Source organism: Rhipicephalus sanguineus, chromosome 2, assembly GCF_013339695.2.
Source record: "Rhipicephalus sanguineus isolate Rsan-2018 chromosome 2, BIME_Rsan_1.4, whole genome shotgun sequence".
Classification (NCBI taxonomy): domain Eukaryota; kingdom Metazoa; phylum Arthropoda; class Arachnida; order Ixodida; family Ixodidae; genus Rhipicephalus; species Rhipicephalus sanguineus.
This window is the reverse complement of record NC_051177.1, coordinates 14,133,931-14,152,076: the sequence shown is the minus strand read 5'-3', so window position 1 is coordinate 14,152,076 and position 18,146 is coordinate 14,133,931. Positions and strand designations below refer to the sequence as shown.

Below are 18,146 nucleotides of genomic sequence, written 5' to 3'. Positions count from 1 at the left end.
TGTACTGGCAGGCATTGAAGCTATTTCGGACATTGCTGTGGCGTTTTGACGACTTGAACGGAATAAACAAGCATAAATCCGATTTTTCGGACGATTTCGCGGTCCCTAGGGAGTCCGAAAAATCAGACGTCGACTGTACAGTAGAACCCCGCTGATACGTTTTTGAAGGGACCGTAGGAAATAAACGTAAGAGACGGGAAACGTAAGAGCCGAAAAACAGGAAAAACGGCAAAATATTTAGTGGTACAGAATTTTATTTCAATTCTTACGAGCAGCACGAAAATTGGCGCGCTCAGCCGCGATCTCGTCGATGGATAGAAACGCGGAGCTTAGGTTGGCCTTATCCACAGAAATGTAATCAACGTATGTGATTTTTTTAACACCAACAGCTGTAGGCATGAAAGAACTAAGCACACGCAATCACGACCGGCGCGGCGAGTCCGACCGCGAACCGCACGCACGACCATGCGAGCTCCAACCAGCTCGAACTCCTCCCGTTCTCCGACAAATAACGATGATGATGAGTCTACGCCAACGCGATGGCAGAAGTGAATGCCAATCTCGAAGGCCTTGCTTTCGCAAGCAATTACGTCATACACGCCATGTTTGTGCAATGCAAATCTCAGAGGCTATGCTTTTGTCAATAGTAAATGCCAATCTCGAAGGCCTTGCTTTCGCGAGCAGTTACGTCATAGACGCCATCTTTGCAATTTGAATCTCGAAGGCCATGCTTCTGTTTGCATCAATTGAAAGATTCTGTTGCTTGCGCCTCTCATGCGGCTAATATTACGGTCAAACGAGGCCAAGCTGCGTGAAAATGCACCATGGCCGCTCTCTTTGGTAGTCACTCGGTCGGCTCCGGGCGCACTTCGCGACGTATCATACGGGAACGGTCCGACAGTTACGACGTAACAGCGGGGTTCCCAATACATTGTATCCTATGGGAGCTATGCCGGGACCGGCGGAAAACGACGTAACAGCCGGGAAAACGCAGCAGTGAGGAACGTAACAGCGGGGTTCTACTTATAAAGATGGAGCAAAGAAGAAGACAGGTCAATAAGAATACTGGGACCAGTGTTCCAGGTGCTTTCGGAAGGACAGCATAGACCGCTAACAATGTAAGTCACCGGAGTCGCGAATATCGGCACTATGAGCAAAAAACATTTTTTCAAAGGCTGTATGTGTGCAGAACATGATGAACAGGCAGCCACAGCATTCAGACTATTGAGGCACGGGACAAGAGTGTAAATTTTCATCCGGCTAAATTTGCAAATGTTGGAAGGTGCCGACATTAGTGAACAACAAAACGGAAAGTTGGGCTTGTTGGTGATGAATCATAATGTATGGAATTGCACAGCGCGGAACACAGGACGAAACACTTGAAGAAGCACACACGGACAGCGCTGACTCTCAACTGAGGTTTATTGCACACGACACATGCGCAAGAAAAATTCATTAATTTTTCTTGCACATGTGTCAAGTGCAATAAACCTCAGTTGAGAGTCAGCGCTGTCCGTGTGTGCTTCTTCAAGTGTTTCGTCCAGTGTTCCGTGCTGTGCAATTCCATACATTATGGACAGTAGTGAACGCTGGCTGGTGTGTCAATGACTGCCCGAAAGAGCATTGCAATTCAATGAGAGGTTCGGTTGGTGGCCACTTAGCTGCGCATAGCTCCATTTGGGGCTGTCGTGTTTAATTCAACCACTGCAAGATACCAAGGTGCTATTGTGACCAGCAAGCACGTGAAATATATGAGGACTATTGCGTCGACAAAATGGAGATATGGACGCGAGTGGGCCTTTGATAGTGCTTCTCCCTTTGGTATGCCTGCATTTCCCTGTAGTGGGATATAACTAATGCACTATGTTTTTTTGCTTGCTGGGTACCTGGATATGAATGTGAGTGGCATCAGTGGAGCTCATTACTAGAGACCAATTTTAGGCAAATGCCTATTTTGTTCCTTGCGTTCCTATGGTGTCACTTTGATATATGAGCATGAATTAGAGGTTAAGAAGGACTTTTATAGTATTTTTATAGTGCCTATATACAGTCGCCGACCGATAAATCGGACACCGATAATTCGGACATGCTCGGTAATTCGGACAGTCGCGCGGCACCGCCGATGATCCCATAGAAGTAATGTGTAAAGACGACCGATATTTCGGACAGCTGCGAGATCTACATTCGATAATCCGGACCCTGTCCGAGACTGTCGCGCACGCCAAATCGCCAGCCATTATCTCCTCCGGCACCCGTACCATACAAAGTATGGCCTCAGAGATCAAAACGACAGCTAATTGGAGATCTATGAGGCTCTATTTCAATCGCTACTTTATGCCTCAGATTTGGGATTGGAAATGCTGATCTTGGAGGCACTGGTCAACTGTGGGAAATCGTATCGACATCGCGAACATCCTACATTCCGGTTCCTGTATCCCCGCGCTGCGCTGCTATCGCCGCCATTCTGTCGAATGCGTCTGCGGTAAAGCGTTCTGCGCGCGCGTTCATTTTTATCTTGAAACTTGCTTTATTTTACGCTCTGCTGCCTCAAAAGATCTGAGTTAAATGGTGTCAACGGTGCCCTCACAGCCAGTGCCGAAGGGCGCGCTGACGACAACGAAAGGCGGCAGATACATTTAACTGCCGATTTTTCGGACGCCCGATTTTCCGGACATGCTCGAAAATTCGGACGCTTTCGTGGCACCGTCACCAGCCCCATAGACGTCAGTGGTCAAGAACGTCAGAAATATCGGACGCTAAAACTCTTCGGCGTCCGATTTTTCGGACTTTCTGCCCAAATTGCAGGTTCGAAAGGCAATAATTGAAGCCCGCATCTCTGCCGCGTCTATCATCTCGTAGGTTCGAACCAGCGCTTTCGCGAGTCGGCCTGTTTGCGACAGTAGCAGAGTCCGAAAGTCAGCTTTGTCGCGATGCCGAAGTGTTATGGAGTGAAGCGGACCGGAAATTCAAAGGGGCCGCTATCACGGCGCCGTGCGGCAATGTCTTTACGGATAAGCAGTGGAAATGCACGGAGGCGTGATGGCGGCAGGTGGCAAACGCGCCAGTACGGCTCAATCGCTGACGAGCCTTACGATAAGCATCTTCAGTCAACTGCTCGATAGTGCATGTGGCCTGGGGCAGTTGCATGCGTAGTGCACGCATTTAATAGGCGAGAACCCAAACGCGCCGCGCCGCCATTCATGCTGCCTCTTTGTGGGACCGCTAAGTGCGCTGCACAGACGCGTTGCCTTCACGAACGAAACCAGCTCGTCATCGTACAGCGATCACATCACACTGGCGGAGATACAGGCGGACTTGGCTGCACGTAAGCGGAAGTGCGGGCAGCAACGCATTGACAACTTTTTTCGGCCACCGGGACCTTGAAGTGTCAATAAAAGTATTTTTTTTCTGGCGCATTCGTTTTTTCGGATATTCGATAATTCAGACTTATTTACGTTCCCCGTGGAGTCCGAATTATCGGTCGTCGACTGTATGCCTGTTTTGGGGGTTCGTGCCTAAAAGCCTATAAGTGCCTATAAATGCCTATTTTCAAAAGCGGCACCTATATGAGCACTATTTAACCTCAAATTTCGCTTTCAAGTGCAGTTTGAAACTGTTATTCATGTTACCGGGCAATATTGACCTTTTGAAACTCTATGGGGTTCAACCTAGCCCTCTAGTTCAACCAAGTTCGGGAAAAACCGCTAGCAGCAGTGAACCTGAATGGAAGCCCGTCTCAGTGTCTGCAGGGGAATGGGGAGAGGGAAATAAAGATGGGAATCAGAAAGAAGAGGAGAGTGGCGTCCATTGCCGAGGACGCGGCGGGTGGCTTGTACAGCCGGATGTCCAGTCCAGTGTGCCAAAGGAAGTCAAGAACAGCCTTGAAGACCTGCGTGTGGTGGTGGGCAGGGAACAGGAGGTCCCTCTGTGCAGCCGCGGGAAGGTGGAGAACGAATGCAAAACCATGCAGTGCCATCAGGGGAAAGGAGGGTTTAGATCAAAATAAATAAAAAGTGTGATGCGCGCGCGCTATTGTTTTCTTTGTAATTTACTTCTGTAAAAGCCGCTCCGAGCTCACATAAGAAACTGTAGTTAGACACTGGGCTTTGTTGCGTGCCCAATGAAGAGCGTTTTACCACAAGAATGTTTCAAATTGGTTCATTATGAGCCGAGAAACCGTGATGCGAAAAGGCGATCTTGAAACCCTTGCCACTAGCCCCGTGCATCCTTCGGAAGCCAAGTCCTTTCCTTGCCCTCTTCAGTATCGCAGACGCAGGATCACATGACGCAGACGCATCAACACGTCATGCGCACGCAAGATGACGTGCGCATGACGTGCCAGGGCCAGCTTGTGAACGCGATCGGTGTGTCGTTTCGGCGTTCGTTTCTGTGGGATGGACTCCTCAGTGCGCGCACGTTTGGAAAGGCTCGCTCGGATCATGTATCGTTACACCGCGTAAGGGACGATGAACTGCTGTAAGGGAAGATGCACCAAAAAGGCACCAAAAAGGCACCAAGCGTTGTCGGGGCTGGCATCGGCACGACGCAGGAATGGCGAGAACATGAACGCATGTGGAATTGCGGCAGATAAGTCTGGCATCGCGCTGCGATTAGAAGTAAAACAGAAAGAGAAAAAAAATTGGCGAAGCTTGCACTAAGCCGAGCAAAGCTCGAAACAGCGAAACTGGACCATTCTGAAGACTAATCTGGTTGCTACTAGCAGGGGTGTAGCCAGAAAATTTTTTCGTGGGGGGGGGGGTTCAACCATACTTTATGTATGTTCGTGCGTGCGTTTGTATGTGTGCGTGTACATAAACGCGAGCAAAATTCAAAATTTTCGGGGGGGGGGGGGGGTTGTTTCTAGGCCTTAGCTAGGTGATGCAGGTTGTTTCTAGGTTGCTTCTAGGTCGCTGCAAGGTTTAGCTAGGTGATGCTGGGTTGTTTCTACATTGATCCTCAGCGTACAGAGGTTCGAGTTAAACCAGACTGTCATAGACACGACACGGATGTCCAAACTCCCAAGACAGAACCTCGCGCTGAAACTAAGCGTTTGCAACTCTCGATCTACGGGCACGTCGTCGTTGACGTAGGCTTTCCATCGCTTCGGGTTCCTTTCCCGTTCCCCAGTATTGTACGTGCTCGGGGTCTTCGGCTCGCCGCCATCGCTTCTCAGCCATTTGTTGGGCTAAATGTTGCCTTCTTCATCTTTAGTTGACCAGTGGTGGGATTTACCCAATTTCTGTGGCCCGTTGATGGTGGCTTTCTGACAGGCACATATCCGTTTTCTGGTAGGCCGCACACATTACGGCTAGCATTCACAGCTTCGCTGTTAAATTCCGTATCTGTGTTTTATTATTTCTCTCAGCTTTCGGTCCTTCATTCGCCCTGCCACGGTGGTCTAGTGGTGGTGGTCATTCATTCAAGCAATAGATTAAACAAATTACTCATGTCGTCTCCAATACTTCTCGCAGCGTCATGTCCTATTGTTAGCGACGTCAGAGCATCAATGTCTACGTAGGTGAGCGACGTAAGTGCCCAAATAACTATGCAGGACCACTCATTGTTGTGCGTCAGCCCCTCCATCTGGGGGCACGCGCCTACGAGAAAAAGGGCACCGGCGTTCAGTTAGAAATTTTACGTCTTTCCGTAGCGCGTAGCGTCACAAACCTTGGCAGACGTGATTGTGAGCGCCAAGTGCATCCATTACACTTGTCAGCTCGAAATGCTCAAACCTGGTGAGGGGCCCTTCGGGGTGTTCACCAACAGGAGAGAAGTTGACCCTACGCGATTAGCCCTGGCAGCGCCTCCTCTATTTTTCTGTGCCTGGGCGAAGGAGCGGAGCGCAATGGGAACCGACCATCATCGTTAGTGCAGCTTTTAGCCGCTGGGCGCCGCCACCGTAGTAGACCAGCCGTCGCGTCATCGCTCGCGGAAACGAATGCCGTGGCTGCATTTGAAGCTGCTATATGGTTCAGTTTTCGCCTGTATTCGCGTTGTTTAAAGTATAATGAAAACTTGTAAACTGGAATCATGAAGCAACTGTCGTTCTGGGCAAGCAGCCCATTTCGAAGGCATGTGTCTTTCGCGGCTATTTGATCGAGACGCTTGCGCGTCGTCTGCTAGCCCGATTCCAGAGAGCGCATGCCAGTGATGCGCGGAAAATTGTTTTGTCACCGTTACGTTCGCTTGACTGAGAGTCGGTTACTGACTGTCTGAAAGTCGATTTTCGAAAGCAGCATTTGCCAAGAGCTAATACTGAAAGCTTGGGCGCTTAAAGTTCCCCGATGCGTGCTACCGTCTACTGGTGTAGCACACTATACGCAAGCGATGAGTTCATGCGCTAAATAGCATGAAATATCACTAAGCTGCTTCCCGTGACAATGTACGTAATGACTGTCGGTTGTTTCGCCGGTAGCGCATGTAGTGTCCATGGGTTCCGATTCTTCAGCTTCGGGACCTAATGTCAGCGCTGCATGCACATGGCGGCGATCGCGAGGCAGCATTGCTACTGGTACCACATGCATTCGTTGACTGTTCGGACGCAACACGGTCACGTTTAGGGATACTTGCCATGCTTGATTCAGTTGTTACCTTGGGCTGCAAACGTGAAGAGTAGTCTGCAAAGAGTGACGCTACTGCATCCTTCGTAAGCCCCCGCTTCTTATATTCTATGAAATCTTCGCGTCGTAAACGACGGCTGCATATTCTAGTGTTGAAGATGTATTAGGAGACCAATTATCCCGCCTAATTACTACAAGCCACCTCTACCGAACACCAACGGCAGCTAGAATTTCATGGAACAACAGCCGAACAGTGTATTAAGGCGAAAGCCTTAGATGCCTCATCAAACGCGAAAATTGACCGTCGGCGGCGTCAGCACGAGTGATGAAAAAAATAATTACGTGACGACGTCATCATATGACGTCACAGATCATAAAATTTTGTGACATAGTCGTGACGTCACATAACGTGACGTCGTCATACAGTCGAGTCCACTTATAACAATATTGAGGTGCCATGAAAATATCATTGTTATAACCGATTATTGTTATAAGCGGGTTATGCCGAAAATAACAAAGAAAACGTGACAAACAAGAGCATTTAATGAGGGGAACATGATAAACAAGAGCACTTAATGAGGCGGAAGTTGCTTACTCTTTTCACTTTTTAGCAGGTAGAAAACTGTAAGCAGTCAGCTTCGACTGCTTACGTCGCATGCCACCGCTGCAGTCGAAGCGGTGGCACGCGAGCCTCTTCGGCGCGCACTCGCCGCGTGCGAGGCCAAGTGCGCTATCGCCTGGCCGCCGCGTGTATGCTCTCATGCCCTTTTGCGTAATAGGCGGGGTTTGGGCTGGCATTGTCGCAGCGTTTTTGCATTTTTGTTTCATTCAGGGTTGGTTCCAGTGCCCACATTTAATTGTTATAACTAGAGCTGTGCGAATAGCAAAATTTTGGGTGCGAAGCGAATTCGAATAATAAAGATTGAGTGCGAATCGAATCGAATAATTTCGAATAATTTTCGAATATTTCTTAAACATTTTTCGAATAATTCGAAGTGAAATTACAGAAAAAGTTACAGAGAATCCCTAAGTATGTTCTTGTGAGATCGCAACATGAAAGTGTTTCTTTTTGCTAGGTTGATGAAACGCTGGTGGGGTCATATCTCATAGTTGTCTTTCTTATCAAGAGTGAGGCAATGTAGAGGCCGAATTGCATTTATGTACATGATTTAGTGCAACCAAAGTGTTGCCGACAACACTTACACGTGATAGGCAAAGATGCCATTTCCTCAGCCTCTCCTCCTCTTTCAACATCTGTGGAAGCCCGATTGATGTGGCAGAGAAGGGTGTGCTCCCTTCAAGTCCGGAGTTCCAAATCTGCCTCGTAGGTGTCGATATATAAGAACATCTGAAATTTTGGATGCTAAAAAGCTTCGGCGTCCGATTTTTCGGACTTCCTGCCCAAATTTCAGGTCCAAAACAGCATTAATTGAGCCCCCAACTCTACCATATCTTTCATCTCCATATTGGAACCAGCGTTTTCTTGAGTTAATACATTTGCGACCGTAGCGGAGCTTGAAAGGCAGCTTTGCCGCAATGCGGGGGTGTGATGAGGTGAAGCATATTGAAAATCTAGGGACCACTTCCAAACGGACGTTGACTGTCCCTTGGCTAAGTTCGACCGTAACGGACCTTGAAAGGCAGCTTTGCCGCGAATACGAGGGTGTGAGGAGGTGAAGCATATTGAAAATCTAGAGACCACTTCCAATCGGACGTTGACTGTCTCTTGCCTAAGTTCGACCGTAACGGAGCTTGAAAGGCAGCTTTGCCGCAATACGGGGGTGTGATGAGGTGAAGCATATTGAAAATCTAGGGACCACTTCCAATCGGACGTTGACTGCATTTGTCTTTGGGAAGTTCGAATAGTTCGAATAGTAAAATTTCAGTGCGAATCGAATCGAATAGCAAACACTATTCGAAAAATATTCGAAATTTCGAATATTCGCACACCCCTAGTTATAACCGATATTGCATCATGACAGCATTGTTATAAGCGGTTTATTTTGCCATAGAATACAATGAAAAGCTGACGGTGCCGCGGCTGTCCATTGTTATATCCGATATATTGTTAAAACCGGTATTGTTATAAGTGGACTCGACTGTATTATATCTTCACTTGGCCAAAATGGGCTGTTCACGGAGGTAGTGTATAACCAGGTGAGGTACAGAAAACTTGCAGCGCCTCTGATCCTTAAGGCAGGGGCGTAGGCAGAAATTTTTTTTTCAGGGGGGCACAGGCCCGGTGTGCCACCCCCTGGCTATGCCACTGCCTTGAGGTTATAAAAAAACCATGTTTCATGCAGAAATATCTCGGAGGGAGGCACGGGATGTTCAATACATTGACTGGGAAGAAATTTCGCCTTTCAGTCTTCTTAGGTGAATTCCAAACGGATCCTGTGAGCAGATTTTTTTTTTCTCTATCAATAAAGGGAAATAAATAAAGGCAATTGTGACTTCTTTCCGTTCCATCTGCAGAGTGGAACGCAGCAGTATGACATAATAAGGCATGCGAATGACGTGGTTGCAGTAGCCTGAAATAGAAAGTAAAATGTGAATGCTATCAAACTCGAATGCAAGTACTGAATTGGCAGCACGGCCTGAGAGACTGTCTGCGGAGTGCGTACAGTGGGGATGGAAAAAAACACGAACATGTGGCATCTACATTGCTGCATCTACATCTACTGTCAAAATGGGCCGATCACGGAGGCAGTGCATGCCTCCGCTGATGTGCAGAAAGCTTGCACTGCCTCCTATCCTTGAGGCTATAAGAAAACCACTTTAGGCGCAGAAATATCTCGGAGGGAGGCAGGAAATGTTCAATACATTGACTAGAAGAAAAGAAGATGGCTTTCGCCTTTCAGTCGTCTTACATGAATGCATAAGGGACCCTGTGAGATTTTTTTTCATATCAATAAAGGGAAGCAAAAAAAAGACAATCGTGATTTCTTTCAGTTCCATTTGCAGAGTGGAACACAACAGTATGGCATACTAAGGCATTGGGGCAGTTGCAATAGACTGAAATAGAAAACAAAATGCGAATACTATCAAACTCGAGTGCAAGTATCGAACCGGCAGCACGGCCTGACAATATGCCTGCGGAATACTTACAGCGGGGATGGAAAGACACGCGAACATGCGGCATCTGCATTCTTTGCTGTTTCGCATCTATTTTCAAGTGGTTATAGCCTCGATGATTGATGAGAACACGACGTCATCCATGACACAATAAAAGACCATCTAGCATCTTTTTATTGCCACCACGATTAGAGCGTGATGAAAACAGCGCGCCGCTATGTTCGCGTTTCTTTCCATCCCCCTGTACCTGTGAAAGCCTGCAAGAGGCACAAATGCAATTAAACTCGGATGCATACACGAATTCGTGAGCTTCGATGTACACGCGGCCGTTCAGTGCCAGCTTCCCGTAGTCTACTTGCACAGCACCACCACGCGGCAGCGGCGAGCGGACGCTCGACGGCCCGAGGAGAGCGTTCGCCCAGGCACTGAAAAATAGAGGAGGCGCTGGCCCTGGCCAATACCAAGCATCCCTCCCTTCTGGTCTTTTAGTGGCCTGGGATCTGCTCCTGTGCTGCCTTTTCCCAACCACGCCGAAAAAAAAGAGACCTAGGAGTGTATTGATTCGGTGGTGGGAACCTGACTCACCATGCCAGAAAATAAAAGGAGAGACTGTGTTCTGCGAACCATGCAGGAAAAGGGACAATTACATGGCTATGTTGAACCGTTGGCGCCTTTGTGCCATCATGAACAACAACATTTCTGACTTTCCTGTCGTAGATACAGGTCGGGCACATCTTTGTTTGAAGTTATTTGAATTTATGTAAAAATTTATTGTGCCTATATTTACGATTTCGGAGGCCTAAAATGCTGTTTTGCCTGCCTATTTTTGGTGCCTAAAACGCGCTTTTTAGTGCCTAAAAATCCGGCCTCTACTCATTACACCAGGGACATTGGCAAGGGCACGTGGGCACGTTGTCACTGTCTACAAATATCACTATCAATGGCTATTTTTTGCTGTTTGTAAGAAGGGAAAAGCACGTACAGCCTGGGGTGTACAACCAGCGCCCGTACACTCTTCTTGTGGTGGGTCAGAGTGACCCGTGAGCGACCGGCCACCAAGTCCCAGAGGCGGATGGTGCAGTCGTGGCTTCCCGTCAGCACCTGCGGCTCGGATGACTGCGTCTGCACGCTGGCTACTGTGTTGGTGTGGCCGACCAGTGAGTGGATGTTTGCCTTGGTTCGCATGTCCCACACCTACAAGCACATTAAGGGGACAAATGAACTTTCTTTCAAGGTTGAACAATGCTTGGCACAATTTTGTTTGTGACTGTGTGAGGCACATGACGGCCTCACGAGGTGAACAGAGCATAGAGCCAAACACGCACTCAGTCTGGCAGAAAGCAAATCTAGTTTCATTACTTTGAGTGAACAATGCCCATGCACCTATGGACAACCCTAGTGAGAAAGATATCTGTGTGTATTTGCACAGTAGCGTTTCAAGGACCAGCACTATTAATTCTTGAATGTTAGCATAAAGAGCAGCTTTAATGGCCTACCTTGCTGAATAGCCCACTGGGTATGTGCCCATCCTTGGCCCCAGAGTGTGCATGTGCCATTATTATAAATGGGATATACACATGTGTCATATTGTTCCTTTGACAAGAAGCATTAACACGTCACATTCGTGCACATGTCCTTGTGGCTACTACATGTCTCAAGGCTGTGCTCGAAGTATGAAAAGAACAAAAATCACCCTTTCCATCAGTGGGATCCCAGCAACGGAAAGGGCGATTTTTTGTCCACTTCAATTCATTTCAATTTACATCACAATTAGTGCACTACAGTTAAAGGGACACTAAAGGCAAATATTAAGGTGGCGGTCCCACTCCAGTGCAGTTTCATTTTGAGCCACCAGAAGACACCACTAAGTCACGCTTGGAAAAAAAGTGGGGGAAAATGCGCTCTCCACCGTCGCAGGCGACGAGCCTGTCCCTGCTGCAACTAATCCATTCTCTTCAGGGGCGCCGCTGCTTCCATAATCTCTATGAAACGTTTCAAATGTGTGTGAAGCCCCCCCCCCCCCTCCAAAAAAAAAAAGCATGGCCCTGAGAGCCTTTGTACTCCCGTGCAACTGCACAGAAAAGAGGTGCCTTTCTCTCTCTCCTGGAAACGTATAAGAAATTACAATAGAGTGATTAGGCACTAGCCACGCTGCCACAAGGGTTGCTGGAAATAATGGTTCGGTTTCTGAACCGACTCTTTCTCTCCTTCTCTACTAAAAGAGTAGAAGACCGCTCGTTTGTGCAGTAACTTCTCGAGAAAGTTCGTCAGTGGCCCTGAACACCAGCAGTGTTGGATCGCGTGGAACAGCCCCGGCCTTGTGCACGTGCATAGTAATTAGAGATTTCTCCACTGTCACCAGCTTTGGTTCGAGTGTAAATGTAGTGCGGGCGTCGCGCATGGCCCGCTTGATATTTATGTCGCTACATTCAAAAGCTACCCAGAAAGCTCCTTTCCACTACTTCCTGGCTATCATTACACAAAGCCCCTTTTCTGTGCCTTGCAGTGAGCCAAAAATGGTGATTTATATGCATGAACGACGAAGCAGCCTTGCCTTTTTGCCAGCTAAAACACTAAGAGCCTCATGCATCCCTAAACAGATGTATGGGATGCCGCTTTCCTTTTCTTTGTTACATAGCCATTTGAAATCTTCAAGAATATGAGTGGGGATTAGGGTGACATCGGCCATGTTGTGGTGCCAGCGTGGCGAGCAGAAAGAGAGGGGAAGATGAGGTCAAGCAACGCGACATACATACTTGGAGGGCGCACTCACACACATATACACAAACGCACTGCTCAGCTTTAGCGAAATGTATGAGAGGCAATTTTTTAGCTATAAAACGAGCCCTCCTAGCACCGCAGCGAAGAGCACAAGTCGGAACACAGATGCGAATTGCGTCCTTTTGGGAGTATTGAATAATAAAATGCGTAAGGGCTCTTTCTCGGCGAAACCCAACCTATCTGTATAGGCCCAAAGTCGACACCCGAAAACTAGCTCAGTTTTTCGAAGACGTGTCTATGGCGGCCGATGCCGGTGATACTGAGACGGTAAACGAGCTACGTCGCGTGCTCTGGTCAGTGAAGGGTGCCTAGAAAATAAGATATCACATGATCTACATGAGCAAACGGGTTATTTGCTAAATTTAGTTTTGCTAGAGGTTGTTAGTTCATATAGCACAAATTGTGCACGTGTTGTCTAACTATTTCGCGCAGTCTAAGCTTTATTCCTGCTACCTCTCTGCTAGATCAGTCGCCATGCACTGCAACAAGCAAATGGCAGTCACATCAATGATTTTCGAGGATACAATGATCATTCGCAAAGCAGATGTGTTACCGTTATGTGAGTGTAATTATTACGCTCGCAAATACATCTTTCATCGAGAAGACGACGTACTGAAAATCATGTGTTTCCAAACTTCATTAGGCGTCGGGACGCATGACGTTTGTTTTGATGCGCACGGCTGGGAACGCTAAAGCTCACACAGCCATCTGCACTTTTCGCTGCAGTCGGGAAAATATGGCTCGCTAACTAACAGCTTGCAAAATAGTTGCTGCGCATATGCGAGCAAGTTTGTTTTCCACACGAAAGCCTCAACCACGGACTAGCAGACGCATAAGTTTTTCCCATTCACCATTAACGCCTGCCTTTCCTTTCTTTCATTTTCCCCTTTCTCACAGTGGAAAAGGAAACTTACAATGAGGCGTGACATTCCTGAAGTACTTTTTGAGAAGCTTTGGTGCTGATCCTGCACCTTCGCTGGAGGGGTGAACCACACTTAGAGCAAGAAAAGCAGTCAGGGAAGGAGAAGTTTTACAGGTGTTTGCAAAGTGGGTGCTAGGGGCAGCACCCTCTACGACAGAGTTGCTTTGTCGGTGCTCTCGGGAAATGGGAGGCAGCATGAACCGTAACAAAATGGCTAGTTGGGCAATTTGGTGCTTGTTCATATTTGAAGAAAAACAGCGCTCAAAAAGACGTAGACAAAAAAGAGGGGAAACACACACAGTGCTGCACTCACAAGTGAAAGTTGTGAGTGCAGCGCTACATCTTTTTGAGCGCTGTTTTTCTTCAAATATGAACAGCATGAACAAATGGATTCGCAACGCGCTGTTGAGTACACTAATGAGCGCGTAGCAATGGACATTTCTGAGAACGCGTCCTCGGCTCCTGTCGTAGTGTGGTGATGTCACCGAGGAGTGAAGGGGCCTTAGCTAGTCTAGAGGAAGTAATGGGCCTTTTTCAGGTCTGAACAGCGCCTCAATTGGAGGCCACCGAAATTGAATCTGGGGGTCCGTGGCCTCCAAAGTTATCCGCCATGCACCAGTAAAAAATTTTGTGGGCCTGGCATTTTTCAGAATAATTTGCAAACGACGCCAGGTGCCCCTCAGTTCGCACCTGTCACCAGCCTGTGTAATGTTTCGTTTATAGAAGCTGTTTGGCCCTGTGACCCCCCAAAGACATGGCGCGCGTCAAGTCACCACCACTTCGCATGTGCAGGCTAGTCTCCCGAAAAAAGTCCATTGTTATCCTATAGTTCAACCGGCGTCATGTGAAATAGTCGATCACACATACACTGCCAAACACTGATCACCTCCCCGTGAGGGGAAAGCAGGCTTCCAGGTAATGTCTTACGAGTCTCCAAAATAGGAGGAGGCAAGGTCAAGTTCTTTGGGTACTTCAAAAACGCTTCTACAGTCACCCGAGTACAAAAGCGCACAAACAAGCAATTCCTAGAATCCTCGGCACAATAGCCTAACCTGCTGGCTATGCATTCATGATGTACAGTGCAACCCGCTTTCTACCCTTCTTTCTTTCTTTCTCTCCCTCTCTTTCTTTCTGCTTTTTTTTCTTCAGCAACCCCATGGGGTTAGATTGTGCATTGAAGACGTGGCGACTAGATTTAGCTACTGGGCCAAACACTGAAGTCTGGAGAAATAACCCATCCGTGTTTTGGTGGCTTAGTAATGTTTAGAAGCGCCACTTTTGACGAACGTCGGAACTGATGTGAAACAACTTGATTTGTTTTCACAGATGGCGCCACTACCAAAAAATATTTGCAAGATTTATTATTTCTTGAAAATCTTTTGTTTCAAGCACTGCTTCATAAAGTTAGTGAGTAGTGGTAATTACAAGACACTACATGGTCCTGCTAATGTGCAATACTTGTTGTGAATTAGCCTGTAAAAGAAAAAAAAAAGTAAATTTGCACGAACCCGGCAAGCAGAAAAATGAGCTAAATTCACTGCTGTCCTACAAATTTTCTGATTAATCTACGACAATTTTCTCTTCATAGAAACCTAGAGAAAGGCTTGCTCCTTGAATATTGAAGATTTCAGAGTTTCAGCTTGGACAGTTTTGTCCCTTCGTCGGTAATGCCTGACCAAGTGGAGCCAAAAATTGCCGAAATGACGTAGTAATAATTCATGAACTGTTCATCAGAACACAAAACAACTTCACGTAGACATAAAGTACATTGTAGCCTGGAAACCCATTCAATATTGTTGTTCTACACAGAACATAAAAAAAGTTATTTACTCACAAACCTTCACTGTTTTGACTATTTTTATGGGAGCCTGCATCAATTTCTAATTGCTTTACTGGCAATATCTCTTCATAGAAACCTTGCATAACGCTTCTTTAAAAGGCTCAGCAAATTTCATTTCGTTATGTTGAACAGTTTTGTCGCACTGGCAGTACAACAGAGGCTTGTACAGCAAAAACGCTGTTTTTTGCTCACACTGTTTTCATTGCCATGAAATAACACTCCAGATTAGGAGACAATACTAGCTGTCATTAGAAAGCGGAGAACGTAAACTTTCTAATGCAATACAACTCATGGTCATCGATTGAGCAGAGCAAGCACAGTGCGCCAGTAAACAATGACCAAAATGTCGAGCGCTTGCCACTGGAGTGGGACCGCTACCTTAAGTCGACGTTGATTGTTGAAATAGCGGTCCAGAAACCTCGTAGTATTACTTTTGTGCCAAGGAAGTGCTTATTTTGAAATAAAATCACGTTTCAGTGGTCCACATTGCGTTAACGCACTTCAAATCCCCCACTTGAAAGCGGTGTTTCTCATGTCACTGTTGCCGTGCCCAACGTTGCCCACCTTTACTGCGCGACGGCGTGCACCATTCGGCCATCCGGCAACATCACATGCATGCGGCATTTCGTCGAACTTTCTTGAGCACACAAAACACACGCGGCAGTACGCGATACCGAAACTACCGTTGAGACGCGACCGCATGAGCGAAGCAGGGTGCCGGGCGAAGTGCAGTTCGGCGAAAACGGAACCTTTGAACCACGCGCGCCGTTCCCCATGGCAACGCCAAAGAGGGGTTTTTTTCCATGAATCAAACAGAACCGAACAAGCAGCATTTTATTACATCTCTTGATGCACGGAAGGTTCTTTTTTTATTGCAGCTAGTTTAATTACAAGTGATTAATTGTAGTCGGACTCTCTCAAGTCATCGGGATCATTTCAAAATGTCCCGCTCGTGGCGCTCATCGTGTGATACATTTAGCTTAATTTATCGGTAAGTAGGGCACTGCTGTTGATCATATTGCCGTTTTAGACGTCATACATTGAGCTTTCACTCTGACATAAACTATTATTTGCCTTTAGTGTCCCTCTAAAGACCACAATTGACATAACCTATGCTTTCCCTGGTCTAATTGTCCAATTATTCAGTTGTGTATTTCTATGCAGGCACACAGGTGTCTCCTATACCCAATTGTCTGTTATATATCAGTGCCTCTTGTAAAGGGGTTCAACTACACTTTTCTTACAGCATAAGCTGTTATGAGCTCACTACAACAGCCGACTCTAGTGGTGATGTCATCCACCACAGTCCATCGCAGCTATCATGTATAATGAGAAAGAAATCCAGGGTACGATTCTAGCACAGAGCCACGCCAGTGCTTGAAGCTGCTTCGAAAAAAGACCCTATTCAGGTGCCAAGTCAAGCGAGGAGTCATGCTGGTAGCGTGGTAGAAGCGTAGAATCATGCCAGGTGTTATACCATGAGAAGTGCATAACGAGTAGCTAGTTTAAAGCTGCTCACATGTTACAAGTGGGTAGCTATTTAGGTGCATAATGCCTCACATAGCAGACAGTATGTTTGCAGCAGGAGAGTTTACAACATGCTCTCAGACTCCAGCTTACGATACGACTGTGGACTGGAATCGAAAAATTTTCTTTGCACACTTGTTAGAGATTAATGTGTTTGCAAACGTGTTCTCAGCAAAGGTATGCAACCCTTTTTGTTGCAATTACGATTTTTAAAGGGGCCCTGCAACACTTTTTCAGCATGCTCAAAAAACGCTGCCGATCGGTAGTCGAGGCTCCTGAGAACACGCAAGCCAAACACAGCACGCAGCCTGGAATTTACCATTCTCAAAGTCACTTAGAAATCATTCCCTCTTCTTTCTACAAATGATGCCATATACCCAATTTCACGTCTATTGGCTGGTCTGAGCATCGTGAACTGCACAGTTACCGCGACCGCCGCGTGAAGCCGCCATGTGCCCATGCACGCGTAAGCCGCACGTTCGAAGAAAAGAAAAAGTGCTCAAGGTCATGAGTCGCACGTGACGTGACCCATGGCATCCCTCCCTGCTTAGCTTCCAGTGCGCTCAGTGAGAAAGCAATTACAGTGCATGACATACTATCTGCATAACTCCACTAGTACTTTACGGATTCCAAATACTTTGCTGGCGGTCAATTCATGAGGCAATAAATTGCTTTAATGAAGCCATTCGATGGCTACTTAGAGAAGTGTTGCAGGGCCCCTTTAATACAAATTATAAATTTTTATCTGTAACAATTCTCTAAAATAACTAGCAATTTTTAGGGGTCCAGGGGTGCAACAGCCGAAACAGGATTTGGAGCAATTTTTGGAGCAGCAAAATGTTGCTTTTAGAGCACCAAAATCCAAATTTCGAGCAGGTCACTAAAAAGAAACCTGATGTTTTTAGCACGAAATCCCAAATTTGGCGCAGTATAACAAAGAAGGCTTACTTTTAGAAAATAAAAAATACGTAAAAACCATTCAACATCACCTAACTCGTGCACAGTGCACGTGAACACTGCTATTTCAATAAAAGCAGTGTGTTGAGCCACCCCACAGTGAGAACAATCAAGTCCACCTTGGCATTTGCAGGGCCTGTCAAATATTTCGACAGGCACTGCAAATGCTAATGTGAACCTGCAAACCTAGCAACCTCAAAATTCGGGAGATTTGTAAAGCAGGAGCAAGTGGGGGTGGCGAAAAAAGAAAACTGGCGTACGCTTTTGTCTATTGTGTCTCAAGGCCGCAGAAATGCCATACATAGCAGCTACAAATGATTGCCAATAATTTTTTAGAAGTCAGCGATCATACTAGTTAACAATTACATGGCACGTGCATGAATGAGTAATTAAGGAACAAAATGTGCTGTGTCCCTGACAGCTAGTACTAATAGCCCCTTCTAAATCTAAGTACGCTCTTCCGCAGGACACCAATGTACTGGGG

At 46.8% G+C, this 18,146-nt stretch overlaps 1 protein-coding gene across 4 annotated transcripts in view; it reads right to left on the bottom strand.

Moving 5' to 3' along the window:
- Positions 1-18,146, bottom strand: part of LOC119382435 (pleiotropic regulator 1) — a 115,662-nt gene that overhangs the window by 46,105 nt on the left and 51,411 nt on the right. For all 4 annotated transcript variants that reach the window (XM_037650137.2, XM_049412204.1, XM_037650135.2 and 1 more), the window contains one exon: positions 10,618-10,829. In XM_037650137.2, coding sequence (XP_037506065.1) covers positions 10,618-10,829 — 212 coding nt within the window. The remainder of the gene's footprint in view (positions 1-10,617; positions 10,830-18,146) is intronic.